General features: G+C 34.3%; 1 protein-coding gene across 1 annotated transcript in view; it reads right to left on the reverse strand.

The window, feature by feature from the left end:
* The window catches only part of LOC138696537 (protein maelstrom homolog), a 68632-nt gene extending 52573 nt beyond the window's left edge, over positions 1-16059 (reverse strand). Inside the window, exons 1-3 of the mRNA XM_069821669.1 lie at positions 15953-16059; positions 11995-12143; positions 5997-6201 (exon numbers count right to left, since the gene is read on the reverse strand). Of these exons, the coding sequence (XP_069677770.1) occupies positions 5997-6201; positions 11995-12138 (349 nt within the window). The 5' untranslated portion in view covers positions 12139-12143; positions 15953-16059. The remainder of the gene's footprint in view (positions 1-5996; positions 6202-11994; positions 12144-15952) is intronic.
* Between the last annotated feature and the right edge of the window lie 7015 nt (positions 16060-23074).

Here is a 23074-nt window from a genome sequence, read left to right on the forward strand (position 1 = left end):
GGAAGTGAAGACTTATACAGTCTAGCTAAGTAATTTCGTTCTTTCATTGCCGAACTACCAGACGCACAGTTAAACATCATCATGTCGTAGCTTCCATGATAATAAATCAAACACACTGTAATTGAGCAAATAATTGAGCGGCAAATAACGTCCTTGTGTGCTTTCTGCAAACGCCAACAAAAGAGCCAAAATGGCGGGCGACTATATTAAGCATTTTTCGAGTGCATAACGTCATCAGCAGCGAATCATAAGACACACACACGTTTAAATGTAGCCGACCTGCAATGTGATTGGCTGTCAGAAATAGGAGCAACGGGACTATAGGAGAATGGATAAAACCTAACATTTCTGAACAGAAGCCTTCTCATCAACAATCAACAAGTGGAAATAGCGAACCAACTAAATAAAGGAGTGTATAATAAAAATCATTGCCCTTTAAACCAAAGATAGGACATTGTATGCAGCAGAATGCCTCAAAATTAATAAAAAAAGGCCTAATTGAAAATCTAGAAAATAAGAAAAGGAAAATCCTGAGAAATATTTAGGCCTGATTAAAGAAAACAGTGAATATAGAATACGACATGTACACACAATCAGAAAAAGAGGGATTACTTTCTATGGTTGTATGGCCCGAATGAGTAACTAACAGGAAAACTACAGGAGTTTGGGTCAAAGAGGTACACAAGAAGTGGGGATTACTCAGCTAGACATTTAAGAACGTAAACTCCCTAAAAAGGAACTTAGAGCATTAATTGAACACAGGCAGCCTAGTGAATGAAGAAAGAAAACAGAAATGCGAGAATAATGGAAAAGGGTTAAAGCAAATCAGATGAAATAAAGTGGTCAGCAGCAGCAATAATAATAATAATAATAATAATAATAATAATAATAATAATAATAATAATAATAATAATAATAATAACAATAATAATAATAACGATAACAATAATAACAATAACAATAATAATAATAATAATAATAATAATAATAACAATAATAACAACAATAAAATAATAATAACAATAATAATAATAATAACAATAATAATAATAACAATAATAATAATAATAATAACACTAACAATAACAATAACAATAATAATAATAATAATAACAATAATAATAATAATAATAACAATAATAATAACAACAATAACAATAATAATAATAATAATAATAATAATTTTATTTATTTATTTATTTATTTATTTATTTATTTAGAATATTAACGTGCAAAAAACAACAGCACAAGGCCAATTACAGTTTTGCACGATACAAAACAGAACAAAACAACAAATGATGATGAGAATGAATGATAGAAAATGGCAATGAGATGAAATACAAACAATATAATGGTCTACATCAATCATTGATCAAATAATAATTATAAAATTATAAAATTAGTACAATGAGAATTGAAATAATGGAATGGTCTACATGAATCAATAGACCAAATGCAAGAAATATATGGACAAATAATTATTAAAATTAGATCAGTGAGTTAAAACTCAAAGATATACTACACATTAAATGGATCCAAGTTGAATCCATGCAAATTAGCATATTTAATGCATCTGCAGACCGGAGAGAGAGATTTAGGATTCTTATTATAAAACAATTTATGAAATCTTAAACCATTAGCAGGAATACGAAGACTGATATTGCTTATGAAAGATTCACAATCAATATCACCCTTAATGACTTTGCAAAAAAATAAATAATCAAGATCCTGACGTCTGGTGAACAAACTACCGCAATTGAAATAATTGCATTTAATCTCATAGTTATAATCGGAATTTGGTAAAAATCTATAAGAACACAAGGAAATAAATTTTCTTTGGATATTCTCCAATTTAGCCGAGTCAGTGGAAGTAATGGAGTTCCATACAACAGATGCATATTCAAGCTTGGATCTAACCAACGTATAGTATAAAATTAATAAACACATAGGAGTGGAAAAAGAATAAGTTATAGACCTAATTAGACCAAGCATTCTTAACGAATGGGTATAAATATATTGCACATGATCATGGAAATATAATTTTGAATCAAGTAGGACACCAAGATCTCTAATACAATCTGTCCTAGTAATTACGACATTACTGAGAGAATAGTTAAATTTTAGGGAGATAGTTTTCCGTGAAAAGGAAATAACAAAAGTTTTGGATTGATTAATTTTCATTCCATTTTCAACAGACCATTGTGAAATTGAATTAATGTCATTTTGAAGAATTTGACAATCAACCAAACTATTAATTTTGCGAAAGATTTTGTGATCATCCGCAAACAAAAGGCAGCTAGAACTTATTCTTTTACTTAAATCATTTATAAATAATAAAAATAAGAGAGGTCCCAATGTAGACCCTTGAGGAACACCGCATAAACTATTAAATGGAACCGAGAGAGAATTACCTAGTCGAACACAAGACTGTCTATCTGTTAAATAATTTTCAAACCAATTAACATAGTTAGTGGAGAGACCAAAATTACTTAATTTATTTAATAAAATTTTGTGAGGAACAACATCAAATGCTTTGCTAAAATCAAAATAAATTGAGTCAATTTGACCTTGATTTTCAACTATAGGCATTATGAGATTAAGATAGGAAACTAAATTAGTAGTAGTAGATTTCCCTCTTGTAAATCCATGTTGGGCCGAATTGATCTTATTTTTAACATAAAATGAAATGTGTTTGTGGATAATTTTTTCAAAAATTTTAGAAAAATTGTTTAGGATAGAAATGGGTCTATAATTAATAACACTGTTTTTATTACCATTTTTGAAAACTGGAATAATGGATGCTTCCTTCCAAAGTGACGGGTAAATTCCTGTTTTTAAGCTAAGATTGAACAAAAAAGTTAAAACAGGCAAGAAAATATTAGAGCAACCCTTGATTATAAAATTAGGAATGCTATCAGTACCTTTACATTTATTAGGCTTTAGCTTTTTAATAGCTTTATTTACATCATCGAATGTAATATTAGGCAGGGACAAACAGTCAGTAATATTAGAATCATAAGTAATGAAATTAGAGTTACAATTTTGTTGAACAGATTTAAATTGACTAGCAAATGCATTTGCAATTTCTTTTTCATCTGTGATGTGAACGCCATTTATTATTAGTTCTGTGGGATTACTATTAGTTTTTCGAAAAGTTTCTACATATTTCCAAAATTTATTTGGTTCATGCTTTAGGTTATCATCAATTGATTGTAACCATTTGAATTTATCAGATTTAATCATGGCTTTGACTTGTTTTCTAAGATTAGAAAAAATTTGATAATGATGATCAGTTTTATATTTTTTGTAATTTTTATGAGCTTTATTTTTTTTCTTTATAAGCTGACGTAAATCGTTTGAAAACCATTTAGGATAGTGCGATTTTTTAACAAAGGTGACAGGGACACAAAGGGATATAGCATTGTTTATAATTTGAGACAAGGAATTTGCAGCAGTGTTTACATCAGTAGTCTGATATATGCTAGTCCAATCATAATTGTATAGAATAGAATAAAGGTTCAGATAATCACCTTGAGAATAATTTAAATAAGAACTGATTAGAGAGTGCTCCGGTAACGATAATTTTACTTCAATATAAATAGAGATAGATGGGTGATAAGTATCCTCTAAAACTAGAGAGTGATCGGCAAGTTTAAACTGTACTGTTTTTATCATTAGTAAAAACCAAATCAAGAAGCTTTTTACTCGTAACGGTAGAGTTAATTTGAATTAATCCAAGAAGGCAGGACGAGGAATATAAATCCTTAGCCTTAATTTTAGAGTAATAATGAGTATCATTAAGATTGGAACCAGTTGACCAGTCCATAACAGGAGTATTAAAATCACCAAGGATTACTATTCTAAAATTATGAGTGTCGAGATTTTTTTCAAGAAAATTAAGATAAGATTTTAAGTGAATGTGATCTGTATCAGGAGAGAAATAATGGTTACCTAATAACAGATTAAAACCATCAGTCATTCTAAGTTCAACCCAAACGCATTCACTAATAATTTCTAAGTCAAAACGTCTTTTAGTAAAAGGTAACTGGTTGCTAATCGCTGTTAGGACACCACCACCTCTTTTTTTGTTAGTGTCTTCAAACAGTCTATCTGCACGAAACACAGTATAGTTATTTGGAAATAAATTAGAATTAATAACTGACTCAGATAACCATGTTTCAGTGAGACAGATAATGAGATCATTATAACTCACTATATTCTGAAAAATTTCATCAACTTTAGTGTTAAGTCCACGAACATTTTGGTAGAAAATCTCGAGATGATTAATAGAACTGAACATTGAAAATGAGAGCGAGCAAGACTAAGACTAAGAGGCATTTCCCTGAGAATCAACAGAGTTCGAATTAGCAGAATGCGCAAAGTGCTGCTCAGGCTTTAATTTACCATAAAATGGTGCAATTAGACAACCAGCAGGCCAAACTTCAGGTTTGTTAATGGAATCGAAATCCCTCACATCAACAGTGATGTGAAAGGAAGAATATGATAGATATTTGGTTTTTAGTTTAGTTACAACAAGAGATCTTAGCTGAAGTTGATTCTTCAGGGAGTCCTCTATACTGTTTGTGTTGACTTTGGAACTAAATCTCGAAACAAATAGAGATTTAGTTTTAATTCTCTCAGGGGCCATTTCAATGCTACTCATGGCCAATGTTCCAACTTTAGGTTCTCTTTTTTTATATTTTTTGCGAGTAACTAATTGAAAACCATCAGATACGTTGGCAGAAGTTGAAGCATTGGCCTGATTTAGTTCAATATTGTTATGTCTATCATTAGCAGGAGGAGTTGTTGACACAGATTTGCTTGTTGCTGACGCATCAGAATTGCAAGTATGCAAGTTGTCAGCAGCTTTGTTCACAGACACTACCTTGCTATATGATTTCTTAATGGGGTCATTAGACTGACCCATAGGAGAAATACTATGAGATGATTTCGGGGGGCAGCACCCCTTTGATAACATTTCTGCCATTTGGACATTTAGGATCGAATTTTCATTAGCAAGTTCAGTGTAAGACTTCCTAGGGCCCTTAGCTTGCACAGATTCATATTGCATTGATTCAGAAGGGACATTACCCTTTTTAGTGAGTACATTAGAATTAGTTTTCATAAAAATTTCTGCCACCTGAATTTTCAGAGCCGCATTTTCGTTCTTAAGTTCAATCATCTCCTTTTGGAGACTCTTCACTTATTCCAAAATGTCACTCACTGTGTCCAGAATGTTCACACTATTTAAACGAACAGTTTCAACCTGGACGGAAAGTGAATCTACTGAAGGCAGGCTCGGTAGGTTGAGATCCCTTGTAGGTGAAACGACTTTCTTTGTAGGTGAGATCACCTTCTTCTCACCTGGAGCAGTAGGACGCACTGGCGTGTTGTCCCCCTGTGTTGATTTCATTGCACTCACACACTTTTTACACTTAAAAATAGAACTGCCACTCTGCATGTAGATATCATACTCGGCCTCACCAATATTTAGGCAATCGAGATGATAACGAAGACCACAAGGCCCTGCACACTTCAGAAACTTTTGCCTTCCAAAGAAAGGCAAGTTACACACAAGACAGACGTCTTTACTAGGCGCCATATCCAAATTACAACTTCGATGCACCTGCTGTACGCTGCAAGTTATGGGAGCTACACGCACACACAACCGAACAGCATGACGGCTCACGACCGAATGATAACAATAATAATAATAACAATAACAATAATAATAATAATAATAATAATAATAATAATAACAATAATAATAATAATAATAATAATAATAATAACAATAATAATAACAATAATAATAATAATAATAATAACAATAATAATAACAATAATAATAACAATAATAATAATAATAACAATAATAATAACAATAACAACAATAATAATAATAATAATAACAATAATAATAATAACAATAATAATAATAATAATAACAATAATAATAATAATAATAATAATAATAATAATAATACAATGCATACCTGTGTTATAATCTAGTTTGCGAACTGTGCCTTCTATTTCCTGAACCATCTTCATCTGCTGACCAATGACTTCGTTCCTCTCTCTCTCAAGCTCTGCGTAGCTCTTGCCTTGTGTTGTAAACTTGTTTTCCAGATCAATTTTATCTCTTTCCTTTTCCCTCCGTGCCTCTTCCTCATAGATCCACCTTTGTGTGGTGGGAAGATCCTGGAAAGTGCGACACCCAGACGACTGTTACATATTAAAGGTTAAAGTAACTGAGAGTTTGTGTCGGACAAGTAACGAAAATGCAGCAAGTACTGTCCAGTACAGATGCTCGAGAAAAAGAAACTTCTCTTTCCAACATGCCCTTTCTTAATTCTCTAACAATTCAATAATTCGTATGTGAATCAATTTATTTCAGAGCAATTCCACAGTTACTGACGTAGTGCTCCTCTCTCTCAACGATAAACTCCTGTTTCAGTTATCAATGGGCTTTATGTAGATATGCAACAAGCGTTTGATTGTTTAATTTTATTTTTCCTCATAAAGAATAAAAACTTTGGAATATGTATTATATGATTTTCTTGTGTTAAATTCTATTGCACCTGGTTTACAGGTTTCGACCTTTTATGGGTCTTCCTCAGAACTGGTCGTTGTTGGTCTTGGTCATATAATACATATTCCGAAGTGATACAGTGTTAAAAGTTGTGTAATCAAGATGCATAAGAACTTCATTGTTACTGATGTAACGTGATATGGACACAGATTTTATAATGAAATATTTAATGATGAATTTCTCTGAAGTTGTATAGTAAAATGGCAATATGAATATAATTTATGAATCTGATATGATTACCTTTTTTACAATCATTAACACTTTTGTTAAATGTGTTGTTGTTTTCTAATGCCAGGCGTTTGACAATAAAGTCATTTGACCTCTTGCACTCCAATATTTTTCAAAGATATTATCATGGCCAGCCATTGAAGCACAGATTTTGAGGTGTTCCGAATCCATTTCTTGGTTTGAGTTGCACAATGGGCAGTTAGGGGACTAATAATTTCAATTCTATGCAGGTGTTTGGCCAAACAATCATGGCCTGTTGCCAATCTAAATGCAGCTACAGACGATTTTCGTGGTAAATCGGGAATTAACTGTGGATTTTGATGCAGAGAGTTCCATTTTTTCCCTTGGGATTGTGTTATCAAATTTTGTTTGTCGAAGTCTAAGTATGTAGATTTAATAAATCTCTTCACAGAGTAATACGTAGATTTAGTAACAGGTCTGTAAGTAGCAGTGCTGCCCTTCTTTGCTAAAGCATCCACATTCTCGTTTCCCAGGATTCCACAATGGGATGGTATCCATTGGAATACAATTCTTTTATTGAGTGATATTAATTGAGAGAGCATTTTAGTTATTTCTGCTGTTTGAGATGAAGGTGTGTGTTTAGAGACTATTGATAGAATAGCTGTTTTGGAGTCTGACAATATAACTGCATTCTTAAATTTATTGATGTGGCATAGAAGATTCCTGAGACTTTCACTTATTGCAATGATTTCTCCATCAAAACTTGTTGTTCCATATCCAAGTGATCTATAAAGTGAGAAGAGACAGCACGTAACACCTGCACCGGCACCTTGTTCTCTGGAGATCAAGGATCCGTCAGTGTATAAATGAAGCCAGTTTTGTGGAGGGTACCTAATATTAATGGTCTCTAAAGACAATTGTTTCAGTATTTCAATGTTACTTCTGATTTCAGTATTTCTTGTGTTAAATTTAGATTATATTCTATATTTAATAGAGTTAAAGTGTTTGGTTTAATTTGTAAGTTTTCTTTTAAATTCGGGATATTGATTTTCTGTTTTAATTCTTGAACAATGAATATGAAACTTTTTTGAGTTTTCAATCTACAGAGAGGACTGTATGAATGCCAATTGTTTCCTGGTAATCTGATAAGTTTTTCATATTGAATCAGTGCTTTTTCTTCTATTGTCATTTTGATGCTGTTAATATTAGTGAGGAATCTCATAGAATCTATTGGAATCCTGTAATGAGTCTGAGAGCTTGTTAAATGTAATTAACACGCAAAACAGACATTTCAAATAATTTTACTGATGTAATGTTTCAAATTACATTTATTTATCTCTGTTTAAATTATGCAAGAAAATTATAATCGCATTTAAATTATGAATCAGAACAGTAAAATTGTAAAAATAAGTATTACAATATAAATGGACAATTCTTCTAGACTTGGTAGATATTGTAGAGCTTTCCAAGACAATATCCCTGAAGAAGATGCCAGAGCTAGCCGTCGAAAGCTTGGAAGCTAATCTCCAACTCACCTGGCTGAGAACCCGAGAAGAGTTATTCTATATCAAACGCCAGGAAAGCCTCAAGTCATACATTGCAGCTAATTTATTTATAACATTAATGTTAACAATTGTTATGCTTAAGTTGAACGTCATAGTGAATTTTAAAAATAATCATATTATGATACAAATTAACAGTAACCTTCTTACACGAATATTTCTTTATTTTTAATTCTGTGATCAATAAAGCTTCAATTACCTACTCGAGAAAGGACACATTATCAATGCTGAAAAACTCTCAGGTGCATATATACAAAAGGAGGGAAAACTGACTTCTATAGCAAAAAGTAATTCAAATTGGTGATTAAAATATTACAAGCACCCATTATAGATGTGAATGACGTTACAAGGTTCCAGAAAAAATCATATTAAATTTTTAAGCCTAATGGCCTTACTTTCTGGAATTGTTCTTCAAAGTCCATGCAGACTTCCACACTACATACTGTAGAAAGCACATCCATTTAATGTGGAACATCCTGTATCCAATGTTTGGGGGTCATTATCAGGGATTGGAAATCCATCTGCCTGAACAGCTATCTACCAGGATTATCCCACTAAGTAGGCCTATTTATCTTTGGCCCTAAAAATTGCTTCGTCATTCCTGGATAAGAAACAATTTAAGAATTGCTACATACTAACTAGAGGGACACTGAACTAAATAGGGGCAGGGTTGGAAAACATTAAAATGTCTAGCACAGGCTTAAGTAATGATTTTTTTTTTACCAGTGCAGTCCCATCATCTGCCTTTGTTCATAGGGTAGTTAAAAAACACAGAGCATGTGACACTGAAGAAATAGTATAGATCTTCCAAAATCTTTTTTTTTTATGAGGTTTAGACAATGTTTGCGAATGGAGGGGCAACAGTTCAGATCTCTTGTAATTCATGTAAGTTTAAGTTCGTCACTCATTCACACCAGGGACATTCCATGTGAAATCAGACAACTGTGAAATTCGTCGAAAAAAATATCGTTAAATAAACCATAATTAAAATATATATATAGACAATTACACTTTCGAGGAATATCACTTTTGTTGACATCGTACAAAATTTTCTCCAATATTCTTTTGAGAAGATTAACTCCATATCTAGATGAAATTATTGGGGGTCATCAATGTAGTTTTAGGGGTAATAGATCAACTATTGATCAGTTATTTTGTATTCGACAGATAATGGAGAAAAATGGGAGTATAAGGGTACAGTGCATCAGTTATTCATAGATTTCAAAAAGGCATATGACTCGGTTAAGAGACAAGTTTTATATGATATTCTTATTGAATTTGCTATTCCCAAGAAACTAGTTCGATTAATTAAAATGTATCTCAGTAAAACGTAGCAGAGTCCGTATACATCAATTTCTGTCAGAAACACTTTCAATTCACTGTGGGTTAAAGCAAGGAGATGCACTATCACCTTTACTTTTTAACTTTGCTCTAGAGTATGCCATTAGGAAAGTCCAGAATAACAGGGTTTGGAATTGAACGGGTTACATCAGCTGCTTGTCCATGCGGATGACGTGGATATGTTAGGAGAAAATCCACAAACGATTAGGGAAAACACGGGAATTTTACTGGAAGCAAGTAAAGAGATAGGTTTGGAAATAAATCCCGAAAAGACAAAGTATGTGATTACGTCTTCTGACGAGAATATTGTACGAAATGTAACTATAAAAATTGGAAATTTATATTTTGAAGAGGTGGAAAAATTGAAATATCTTGGAGCAACAGTAACAGTAAATTAAACGCAGAATAAATATGGGAAATATCTGTTATTATTCGGTTGAGAAGCTTTTATCATCCAGTCTGCTGTCAAAAAATTTGAAAGTTAGAATTTATAAAACAGTTATATTACCGGTTGTTCTTTATGGTTGTGAAACTTGAACTCTCACTTTGAGAGAGGAACATTGGTTAAGGGTGTTTGAGAATAAGGTGCTTAGGAAAATATTTGGGGCTAAGAGGGATGGAGTTACAGGAGAATGGAGAAAGTTATACAACGCAGAACTGCACGCATTGTATTCTTCACCTGACATAATTAGGAACATTAAATCCAGACGTTTGATATGGGCAGGGCATATGGCACGTATGGGCGAATCCAGAAATGCATATAGTGTTAGTTGGGAGGCCGGAGGGAAAAAGACTTTTGGGGAGGCCGAGACATAGATGGGAAGATAATATTAAAATGGATTTGAGGGAGGTGGGATATGATGATAGAGACTGGATTAATATTGCTCAGGATAGGGACCAATGGCAGGCTTATGTGAGGTCGGCAATTAACCTCCGGGTTCCTTAAAAGCCAGTAAGTAAGTAAGTATTATGTCAATTAGAAATTGTTAGGTAAATTTTCCTAATTTTCCATCTCATTTCACATGGACACACACTTGGACAAACTCATCTGCCGTTCTGCTAGCAGCGGAGAAACGTACTTGCTCACATCATGCATACAGAGCGAAGCGAGTGCTCACCATCACCCAATTCGGGACTCAGGCGTAGCTAATATAATTTAACGGAATTATTTTTTTACAGGAGCACTTCTTTATGCAACACGGAAATTAAAATTGATATAATTTCTTTAGAGAGAGAGGAACCAGTTGGTATTTTTAAGTAATTGTTTTCCATGAGAAAGTCTATCAAATATTGACATATCTACTTATACCCCTATTAAATATTAATATAAAATATGGTGCATGGATAATTATGAAGATTTTTTTAGTAGGTTAATTTACGATGCTTTTCAACATCTTAGGTTATTTAATGTCTGAATGAGATGAAGGTGATAATGCTGGTGAAATGAGTCCAGGGTTCAGCACTGAAAGTTACCCAACATTTGCTCGTATTGGGTTGAGAGAAAACCTCGGAAAAAAAACCTCAACCAGGTAACTTGCCCCAACCGGGAATCGAACCTGGGCCACCTGGTTTTGCGGACAGACGCACTAACCGTTACTCCACAGGTGTGGACAAATTATGAAGACCGTACTCTCAGCTATAATATGAACTTTTGTTGGAATGTCTATCACAAGTCGTTTCAAGTTTCAAACTGGAAATTTTTACAGAATTAAGATAGATGTAACTCATTAAAACACGAAAACCAATGCATTTAAACCACACAATAAAGTATAGGTATCTCCTATCCCTCTATACATATTTTTTTTTTAGGAATTACACTGTTGTACAGGTTGTGCTGTCCGATTTCACATGGAAAGTTCCACCAGCAGTCAAATACCTACACAAAATAACTTCACTGTAGCATGCTTTATATTTCATTTTAACATCTGACTGACTGTGTAAATATGTGTTACACAAAAACTTGGTAGTTTCTTAGAAAGCGTATGACACAAATACACCAACCAAGAATAACAACACACAGAAACAAACCTAACCTAATTACTGCGGCATTATTAAATTAAACAGTTTGGTAGTTAGGTTAGGTTCGTTACGTATAGTTAAAGTTGATTGGTATATTTTGGAGAGGCCTTTCTAGAAAATTATCAAAAACGAATTTTATTATGAAGAACAATGTTATTTTACATTGAGACTAAGATTTAGCTGTGTTTCTCATTTACAACATAGTATAGTTTTATTCAGTTCTGCATAAAGCTATTCTAGTGTCTAACCAGTTCAGAACCAAGATGGCAGGTTAAATGGAGGGCTTCCTACCTTCCATAATGGGGCCGCCTTTTCAGCAACTTCCTTCATTCCACCACGAAATCTAACACCTTTGTCTTCCTGCTGACGTTTGTAATGGACCATGAAGAAGTAAAAGGCATTTTTTGGCTGCTTTTTTTTCTTTACTTGTAACATCTTAACTGAAAGCATAAAGAATTATGTTGCATAGTACATAACACCACTTTCAGTTCATTATGTTGTATATCATGTTCTTCAGATGAAGTGTCACTGTGCTTGTGAATATGTACACCATTTCAGTTTACAACAGCAAAATACAGCGCGCAGAATTTAAAAACTTGTCCTGAACACCACTTTTTACTGTGCATTAGTTACATTACCAGAAGAAAGCTGTGGACAACCACTCATCATTTCTATATATGTGACCCTTGTGTGAAAAGGGACCTGAAGTCGTGAATGGAAATTTTACAGGAGAATAAAATAACGAATTTGCAGTGTAAAAACTGCATTTCTATGTTTTGACATCTTGTGCTACCTGTAGGTTTTTTTTTACATACTAAACTAGGACGTAGTTTTACACAGTGCTTCTTAAATACCTGAATCTTTCTTATGGTTGCTAAGAAAACAAATGAAAACTTTAATTTGATTTTTTCTCGAAAAGTACATAATATAATATCAACATTCAATAAGTAACTTAATATATTAAAAACTATAGCACCTAGAACCATGAATTTTTTTAAATGCTCAGTATTTCATCCTCTTTTTGAAACAACAAAACAAAAAAAATGAAAAATCCGACTTTAGGTCCCATTTCCTGCAACTAGTCACATATACTGTCCCATGTGGCATGCAGAGCTTGGAGGCACATTTATTGTGGAACTGCTGCAATTATATCCGTTATTCTCTCTCGCAGATCGTCAACATTACGTGGGTCGGTTGCATATATACGATCTTCCTACCTCACAACCAAAAATCGCAAGGAGTAAGATCTAGCGAGCATACTGTCATTGCAGTGGTCCTCCTCTACCAACCTATCTTCATTAAGATAACCCGAGCAAAGTGTGGTGGAGTACCATCCACCGAAAGTATCCACTTTGCAGGATTCGTAGTGGTACGTGGTCCTCTATATAGTTTTCCATCAAATGCAGAATATCGCCACTGGTAATTGTGTTATTTTGGTAATGGCCTTACTCCTCCGCCTGCATTAACTGCACACTAGACATTCATTTTAGAACTGGCATTTTCTTACAATAAATGGCTTGTAGCATCTCAGTCATAACCTCATAATTACCAGATGAAACTATGAAGTAAATTAAATAATTAAAATAGGGCTATTTTGTCCAGGAAGCATCCGTTTTTGGTGCAAGGCTAATTCAGAATGTTTAATTATTATTATATTCAAATAATTAAAATACTATCATTTTGTCCAGGGAGCATCCATTTTGGTGCTAAGATAATTTCCTTGAACATGTTTCTAAATTAGTCTCGAATACCGGTATACTCTTCAATAAATCACTCCAAACCAATGTGAATATAGCGTGGATTGTGTACAAATAACTTACAATTTTTTGTGTTGGCCTCATTCTGCAACATTGTTTATGTACTACACAAAAACAAATGGTTAAAATTAATATGGTATATGGCGGTAGTGGAACTGGTACCAGCAACAGATATCGAGTCTTACCCCATCCAAGTTTCAATAAATTTGTATAATTTAAAGAGTGTATTACCTTTTGAAACTACAACACTCATGTTCCAAAAATAATCATTGTCGCAAGTAAATAAGAATATTAGGCTAAACTAACGTTGAGGTAGTTTCCTTCGTACTCCGCTTATACACCTTGCACATACGAATCTGTGACAGGTTAGGTTTGGTTAGTTTAAGCTTTCGTTATGCCTTGCATAGGCCTATATAAACAACTGCATCTCTACAAAAAAAAATCCCTTATAAATATAAACATAATAATAATGTTCTTAATAACGATAAGGACCTATATTTCATCCCAATTACAGATCAGACTCGCATGTTAGATTAAGTATGCTACAATGAAATATTACGATAATTAATCTAGAAATGTTACCAATGGGCTACATGACACAATAATTGATGTCTTTCACACAATTTTACTATCGTCATCACCATATTAGTATTTATGTACAAATTAAGCATATTATAAATTATACGTACCTCCTTCTCTATGATTATGATACTCAACTCAATCGCCTCAACGATTTAGACAGTGTTGTCACTGACCAAAAATAAAATGTACCAGATCTCTCATATAGTAGGTATACATTGACATCATGATCTAGGATTGACGTTCAAAGATACCTGATCTAGGGTGCAAGCCACAGTCATTGCCATCGTGATCTAGACCAGGCCGTAATGCAGGTTGTGTGACGTCACTCGATGAGTCGGGCTTTTCTATGTGAGTATACGGAGCTGAGTGAAATATATTACTTTAATGCGTGTCGGCGCTCAATTTTATTTAGTGTAATGTGTGTATAAGACCCCTTCACACTTCTTATTGCATAATATGTTGCAGAAATAATTACAAAACTGTGTTATTTTAATATGAACGGAGTTTTACATGGTAACATAACCTGGTTGCATCAACATTTTAAGTTTGGAATGGAAGCTATTTAGAGATTTAATAAAGAAGAATTATTTTTATTGTGATTTTAATTTAGCACATCTACCTTCCTTACTTGTAGGTACAAAATTTACCACAGTCCCTCCTATGAAAATAGTGTATGTACAGTTGTGTGTTAATCTGGTAGGTTAGATCAATATAATTCATTACAACCCAGCATAGTAGGGAACAAATAAATAATACAATTAAATTTTTATCCAATGTAATATGTGCATAAGTTCCATTTATGTGTTGCATAATGTGGCAGGAACAATAAATAAAACTGTGTTATTTTTAGAGAATTTACCATGTTAACATAACCTATCTGCGTCAACATTTTAGGCGTAAGTTGAGAACGAAAACGGTTTTGAGATTTAATAAAGAAGAATATATTTTTAGGATAAACTTCAGAACACGGTTACCGTCCTTACTAGGTAGAAAATTCACCACAGTCCCTCCTATGAAATGTACATACGTTATATTACTTAGTAGCGCTGAGGTATAGTTCCGGTAATTTCTGAACTGAAAACAGTTGAATTTATTTTTTGTGGAGATGCATTTGATCCTATAAGCAAGGCATATTAAAATCCTGAACGAACCGAACTAATTTGTATATGCAAGATGTATGAATACGAAGGGAACTACCTCAGCGCTAGTTTAGCCCTAGTAACATATTAAACTAATCAGACTTCAGACTGGAGTACCGTATGAAACGAATAAATACAATTGAAGTGTAGACAAATTGCATTTATGAGTTATACGTAGCGTTATGCTTAATTATAATGCATAATTGCGAATATGGAAATAAGGCAAGTACTGATAGAATAAACATAACCTATAACTTCAACACATTAAAATATGCGTGCGATGCAACTGAAAATTGTTGAAACGTGCATAAATGAATGTGCAAGAATTTCGTAATGAAGCATGAGTGCTTTATTTCAACTAATTACAATTCCAGATACTGTAACAGTAATGGAAACTATAGGGTATAATTTTTTTATAATATACTATATGTATCTGGAATAACTCTTCTCGGGTTCTCAGCCAGGTGAGTTGGAGATTAGCTTCCAAGCTTTCGACGGCTAGCTCTGCCATCTTCTTCGTCCCTGAAGAAGATGGCAGAGCTAGCCGTCGAAAGCTTGGAAGCTAATCTCCAACTCACCTGGCTGAGAACCCGAAAAGAGTTATTCTACATCAAACGCCGGGAAAGCCTCAAGTCATATATGTATCTCGTTTTTAGTTCAAATTGTGTATATTATCAAACGTCGTATTATTTACTCGTATAATGTAGGTTATTCACAAATAAAAAGGGCGCAATAATTTAAATTTAATAAGACAAATACGGTAATACTTACAGTCACGCAACTCATACGTATAAAATATGCCAACATTTGACAGCTGGCGCGACAGTAGCCCTCTAGCGGCAGGCAAGTTAACAGTGTGCACACGACATATGATAACACATCAGAAAATGGGTTTTGCGTAATTTATTTTATAGTTTTATGCTATACAGTAATTGTATATGTTCTTATTAATTTTACTTTAGAATCATAGAAGAATTTCACACGCAGTTAATCTACAGTTTCAGAAGCTGGGAATAAACGTAATTTTTCTGCTCCTTACAAGTGAATCATGGCCCTGATCACGTATCATGGTTTGAAATAATATAATTGTTCGTACGTGGACGGTTAATTCAATTCATTCCTAAATATATTTATGAATCATTGGAACTCTATATTTACTGTGAGAAGAGTCAAAATTAGTAGCTTCAAAATTGTAGGCCATATCTCGTAGGGTACGTCGCGTGGTGAACTCCTCTCCCTATTTCCTGAGAAATTAACTATTTTCCATACCACAAATTGAGGTAAACTCGGCCGCTGAGGCAAACTTGAAAATAAAAAAGGGGAGGATTTAAACCTTAATATGACATTGATTTATGAAGTTCATTATTTTTCCATTTGTTAAGAACCGGTATTTCCTTTATTATTTTATGTCACAAATAGTGCTGATATTATGGTGTAAATTTTTATGGCAAGTTTACCGCATTTTACATTACATTTCCAGTTTTCACACAAAAGCTTAATTTTAACTTATCCTACCTATATAATACGTAATTCACATGCACTTACTGTTAATATGATGTAGGTGAGAACAAATAAATGAACACACAATTTTGTTGAAAAAATTGTAACTTCAATATTAACTCAGAAAATGCAGGCCTAATTTTATTTTCAGAGCAGAAGTGGCGTAAGTCAAAAATGGGTAATGAGGGTTAAAGTAAACATTCTGTAAAATACAGCGCAAAGTAGCAGTCAATATTGAATTTATTTAAACTATTAGTAGTCAGTTAATAGCACGAAGGATATATTAATTGCTACTTTGCGCTGTATTTTACAGAATTTTTACTTTAACCCTCATTATCTAATTTTGACTTACACCACTTCTGCTCTGAACGGCTCAAATAATCACTGGGAATGTAAAATCAACACCAATAACAGTCATGCAAATTATTACAGAAAAGATTGCTTTTATATTAAATTTTAAAAGGCTCTTTTATTTCTTGAGAACTTAATACGTCTGCCACATGAATCTACACCAACACATCAGAAATTTTATCGACACAGTCCGGATTTATTCAAGAAGTGAATATTTCGCAAAAGGATTACAATACTCCATGAATTCTTGAAAAATTGACACCATGATCCCTACTTGAATGCAATATAACATTCAACTTCTGAAAAATATAAAGAAATAAACACGAATACAAAAATTATGGAATTACTTGCATTAAAAGCTCTAGATACATTATCCAAAATCGGAATGGTTACACATTTACACATATGATCTCTGCAAAAAAATAATATACTATAACAGGTATCTACTTTGACATACAAATACGTAACTGATAACTAATAAATGTTTTATAGAACACAATACGTAGGTTAACTACAACGTGGATTATTAGTTATGACTGATTTATGATTTTCTCTTGGTCTTTAGGGAATCTGAAGAAAGACAAATTCGGAGATTTACTGCAATTTTCGTCATTGCACACATTGCCTTTGTTCCGACGCATGATTAAAACGTTTATAACATCTCGCATCCCTTTAAAGCACTTGCTGGCTGAACGAGATTGTATCAACCCTATTACCAGTGCCTTGCCTGCCGCTTGGGCGCTAGTGTCGCGAATGTTGGCAAAAAAAGTGTTGAAGTTGCGCGACTGTAAGTATTAGACTGTGGTGCAAGCCATTGAGCTCTATGGCCCTTCACAGGTTTACAGTTTCGCCACAGCCTAGTATATACAGTCATGAAGCTCTATACGTAGTAAATATGCAAACATTAGGTAGTTGCTAACCACTAGGATCGCTAATATCGCCTCATTACAGACAATGCAAAATAGTACCGGCACAGTCTATGGTTTCTAGCATCCTCAAAACTCTAACTTCGTGACTGTATATAGTAGACTATGGTTTCGCACTAACCTTTTTTATCCTCTCAGGCACTAACTTACTGGCATGGTTTTAAGGAATCCGGAGGTTCATTGCCGCCCTCATATAAGCCCGTCATTGGACCCTATCCTGAGCAAGATTAATCCAATCTCTATCATCATATCCCACCTCCCTCAAATCCATTTTAATATTATCTTCCCATCTACGTCTCGGCCTCCCCACTAACACTCTATATGCATTTCTGGATTCGCCCATACGTGCTACATGCCCTGCCCATCTCAAACGTCTGGATTTAATGTTCCTAATTGTGTCGGGTGAAGAATACAATGCGTGCAGTTCTGTGTTGTGTAACTTTCTCCGTTCTCCTGTAAGTTCATCTCTCTTAGCCCCAAATATTTTCCTGAGCACCTTATTCTCAAACACTCTTAACCTGTTGTTGTTTTCTAATGCCAGGCGTTTGACAATAAAGTCATTTGACCTCTTGCACTCCAATATTTTTCAAAGATATTATCATGACCAGCCACTGAAGCACAGATTTTGAGGTGTTCCGAATCTATTTCTTGGTTTGAGTACACCCTTAACCTATGTTCCTTTTTCAAAGTGAGAGTCCAAGTTTCACACCCATAAAGAACAACCGGTAATATAATTGTTTTATAAATTCTAAATTTCAGATTTTTTGACAGCAGACTGGATGATAAAAGCTTCTCAACCGAATAATAACAGGCATTTCCCATATTTATTCTGCGTTTCGCACTACAGTTAGAAATATACTGAAATAAAAGCATTCTTAAAGTATTTTAAGAAACCTGCAAGGATTTTATCTCATTTTTGCATCATTCCCTCTAAGAAACTTATTCCGACAAAGCGGGAAAACAGACAAGAGTGCGAGGTAAGGGAGTGAGATAGTATATAGGGTTGCATACAGCTAACCAAGCATTTAAAAACGAAAGCAGTAAACTGTGCCTGGCGCATTTTTAGATGCTGAAATGAATGGGAAGAAATGAAAATTGCGCGCGCATCCCATTATATTTCTTATGGGATGTAGTGCCTGCCTCAGATCCATGCTGCAAACACTGGTTACAACGTGGTTGGCGACAACGATAATATTGGCGGTTGAGTTTGCAAGTACAAGCGTAACTTGTCCGATTTTGCGCGGAAAATATGAATTCTTTTTTTCTCTTGTGTTCTGGTAGTGCCACGGCACGATGGCACTGCCTCTGGTACAGAACATCTTGTCTATTGACTCATTATTATTATTATTATTATTATTATTATTAACTTCGTTAAATGTTGTCTTACAACATTGTAATGTAAAGTCGTGTTGTATTGGTAACTTCAAGCTGTGTGCTGACATCTGCTCTTTATGTACTACTTTCTTTTACTTGGTTATTTAACGACGCTGTATCAACTACTAGATTTAGCATCGATGCTATTGATGATAGTGAGATGGTATTTGGTGAGATGAGGTCAAGGATTCGCCAGAGATTAACCGACATTCACCTTACGGTTGGGAATATCGAAAAAAACCCAACCAGAAAATCACCCCAAGCGGGAATCGAACCCGCGCCCGAGCGCGACTCTGGATCGGCAGGCCCACTGAACTACGCCAGTAGCTCTTTATGTACTTCTGTGGTCAGTTTAACAAGTTTAAAATATGATTCTCGGGAGGAATCTGGAATCCATTTTCTAAAATATGTTCCTATAAGTGTAGAAAGATTGTACAAGTGTTCTACTGTTAGATCACATTGTTTTCACACGATGTAAGAGTGGGTGGTAATATGCCATTCAACTGTCAACATCTGTATAATCGCTCTTTCACTCAAGCGGCATATTTCTATAATCTCAGATGATTGTATGACAAGACTCCCATTATTCTTTCATTAAAAAAATAAAAAAGATTTTGTTTACTGCTGGTACGTACCATAAATTGAGTCTTTAGATTAATTACACCATATTTTCTTAATGATTTAACAACTAAGCCAGCAATGAATACATTCACATTTTTACAATATTGTGTCATTGAGAGTGATGAGGGAATTGTAATCAATGTCTGCAGTTGAAAGTTCTAAAGAGTCATATCGCCTCTGATTCTCAAAACACTGAGGATTATAATTACAGTGCAATCTCTTTTGATTTATCAGAGCCTTTTCTTGTACCCTCATCACAAAGTGTAATGCTCTCCATGCTTTTCCCGCTGTGTCAGGAACGTGTTCCCCCCAGTGAGAGTCCATGTTGGCCCCGACCGACAAACAAGGGCTTTCATCAGAAGCGGCCACGTCACAGGGATTTGGAACTAAAGATTACTAAAATCTTACAGTGTTCCAGCTACTTCTGGTTGCATTCTTCATTATGAAACCGACAAATTTGCCAATAATCATGTTTTTTAACATAATTAATTTTTGAACTCCACCTAGAATTCGAAAGTCTTCAAGTTTGATGAAAATGGCAAAATTCCCGTGCACTAGACTGTAATCATCTCCCTGTCTGCTATAACACAGAGGGTGCCGAAGAAATGTATACACACTTTGACAGAAATTCCTATTTAATATATTTCAAAATTGGACCGAAAAACAACAGTAATGTGTAGTATGATGTCCTGTAAACAGATGAGACTCACATATGTTACGCTAGCATTGCTGCGTGACAGGTCAATCAACAACAACAAAATGGGGTGAAGATTATTGTTTGAACAGCGGAAAGCAATTTTGAAGTGGTATTGAAGAACCGAGAATGTTGTTGAAGTTCAACAGCAATGGAGATGTGAGTACAGAATAGCAGCTCAACGTACTCAGGAGTGTGTCGACACCCACGGTGGTGCAGTTTGAGCAACTGTTGTAACTGTAAAAGTCTAAGATGATTAGTGCGCATCATTTTCTGTTTGTGTGAATTCAGCTTAGTTATGTTAACATAGTTTTTTCTTTGCTTGAAGTATGTATACATTTTTTGGCACCCTCTGTATATTCTACACAGAGTTTCACCACCTTCTTCTCCAGAAGAAAAGCACTGTATATACAGAATGAATCGTAAGTAATGATGTCTATTTCACGGGATTACTCTTCGAAATATTTCAAACAAGAAACTTCAATGCAATTTTGATCGTTTTTGCTTACTTTTCGAGGTAAAACAATGTTTTACATGAAACAATTCATAGCATGTATTGAAAAAGCCACTGATTTAATTCTCAATATGCTCAGGCAATTTATGAGAGCAGTGTTTGAAAGAATTTTAGTTTCGTTCTTTAAATGTGTGTCATCTATATCGTCAACCTTGTTGAAATAACGTAAATCCTTTCTGTCTGTTCACTTGGCATGGTTTGGAAATGACAGCTGACAAGTTACTTCAAATAAGTGAACAAGTAAATAGAATCTGTGGAGAGTTTTCCTCCATGATAGAATAGTGGATTATGGTACCATGTTGATTTCTTTCCTTGAACAATGATTCATTACGATTCTTTTGAATAACAATTCGTTAATACCACAAATCGATCCTTACGATTCTTTATCATTAGTTATTCAAATAAATGATTTGTTCATGAATCGACCTAACCCTAGATGAAACACGACAACATGAACAAAGACGAAATAAATTTATTTTATTTTACTTACTTACTTATTGGCTTTTAAGGAACCCGGAGGTTCATTGCCGCCCTCACATAAGCCCGCCATTGGTCCCTATCCTGAGCAAGATTAATCCAGTCTCTACCATCATATCCCACCTCCCTCAAATCCATTTTAATATTATCTTCCCATCTACGTCTCGGCCTCCCTAAAGGTCTTTTTCCTGCCGGCCTCCCAACTAACATTCTATATGCATTTCTGGATTCGCCCATACGTGCTACATGCCCTGCCCATCTCAAACGTCTGGATTTAATGTTCCTAATTATGTCAGGTGAAGAATACAATGCGTGCAGTTCTGTGTTGTGTAACTTTCTCCATTCTCCTGTAACTTCATCCCTCTTAGCCTCAAATATTTTCCTAAGAACCTTATTCTCAAACACCCTTAATCTCTGTCCCTCTCTCAAAGTGAGAGTCCAAGCTTCACAACCATATAGAACAACCGGTAATATAACTGTTTTATAAATTCTAACTTTCAGGTTTTTTGACAGCAGACTCGATGACAAAAGCTTCTCAACCGAATAATAACAGGCATTTCCCATATTTATTCTGCGTTTAATTTCCTCCTGAGTGTCATTTATATTTGTTACTGTTGCTCCCAGATATTTGAATTTTTCCACCTCTTCGAAGGATAAATCTCCAATTTTTATATTTCCATTTCGTACAATATTATGGTCACGAGACATAATCATATACTTAGTCTTTTCGGGATTTACTTCCAACCCTATCGCTTTACTTGCTTCAAGTAGAATTTCCGTGTTTTCCCTAATCGTTTGTGGATAATCTCCTAACATATTCACGTCATCCGCATAGACAAGAAGCTGATGTAACCCGTTCAATTCCAAACCCTTTGTGTTATCCTGAACTTTCCTAATGGCATATTCTAGAGCAAAGTTAAAAAGTAGAGGTGACAATGCATCTCCCTGCTTCAGCCCGCAGTGAATTGGAAAAGCATCAGATAGAAATGGCCTTTACGGACTCTGCTGTAAGTTTCACTAAGACATTTTTTAATTAATTGAACTAGTTTCTTGGGAATACCAAATTCAATAAGAATATCATATAAAACTTCTCTCTTAACCGAGTCATACGCCTTTTTGAAATCTATGAATAACTGATGTACTGTACCCTTATACTCCCATTTTTTCTCCAATATCTGTCGAATACAAAAAATCTGATCAATAGTCGATCTATTACGCCTAAAACCACACTGATGATCCCCAATAATTTCATCTACATATGGAGTTAATCTTCTCAAAAGGATATTGGACAAAATTTTATACGATGTCAACAAAAGTGATATTCCTCGAAAGTTACTACAGTTAGTCTTGTCCCCCTTCTTAAAAATAGGTACGATTATGGACTCCTTCCATTGTTCTGGTACAATTTCCTTTTCCCTAATTGCAAGTACAAGTTT

The sequence above is a fragment of the Periplaneta americana genome, chromosome 1 (assembly GCF_040183065.1).
Source record: "Periplaneta americana isolate PAMFEO1 chromosome 1, P.americana_PAMFEO1_priV1, whole genome shotgun sequence".
Lineage (NCBI taxonomy): Eukaryota > Metazoa > Arthropoda > Insecta > Blattodea > Blattidae > Periplaneta > Periplaneta americana.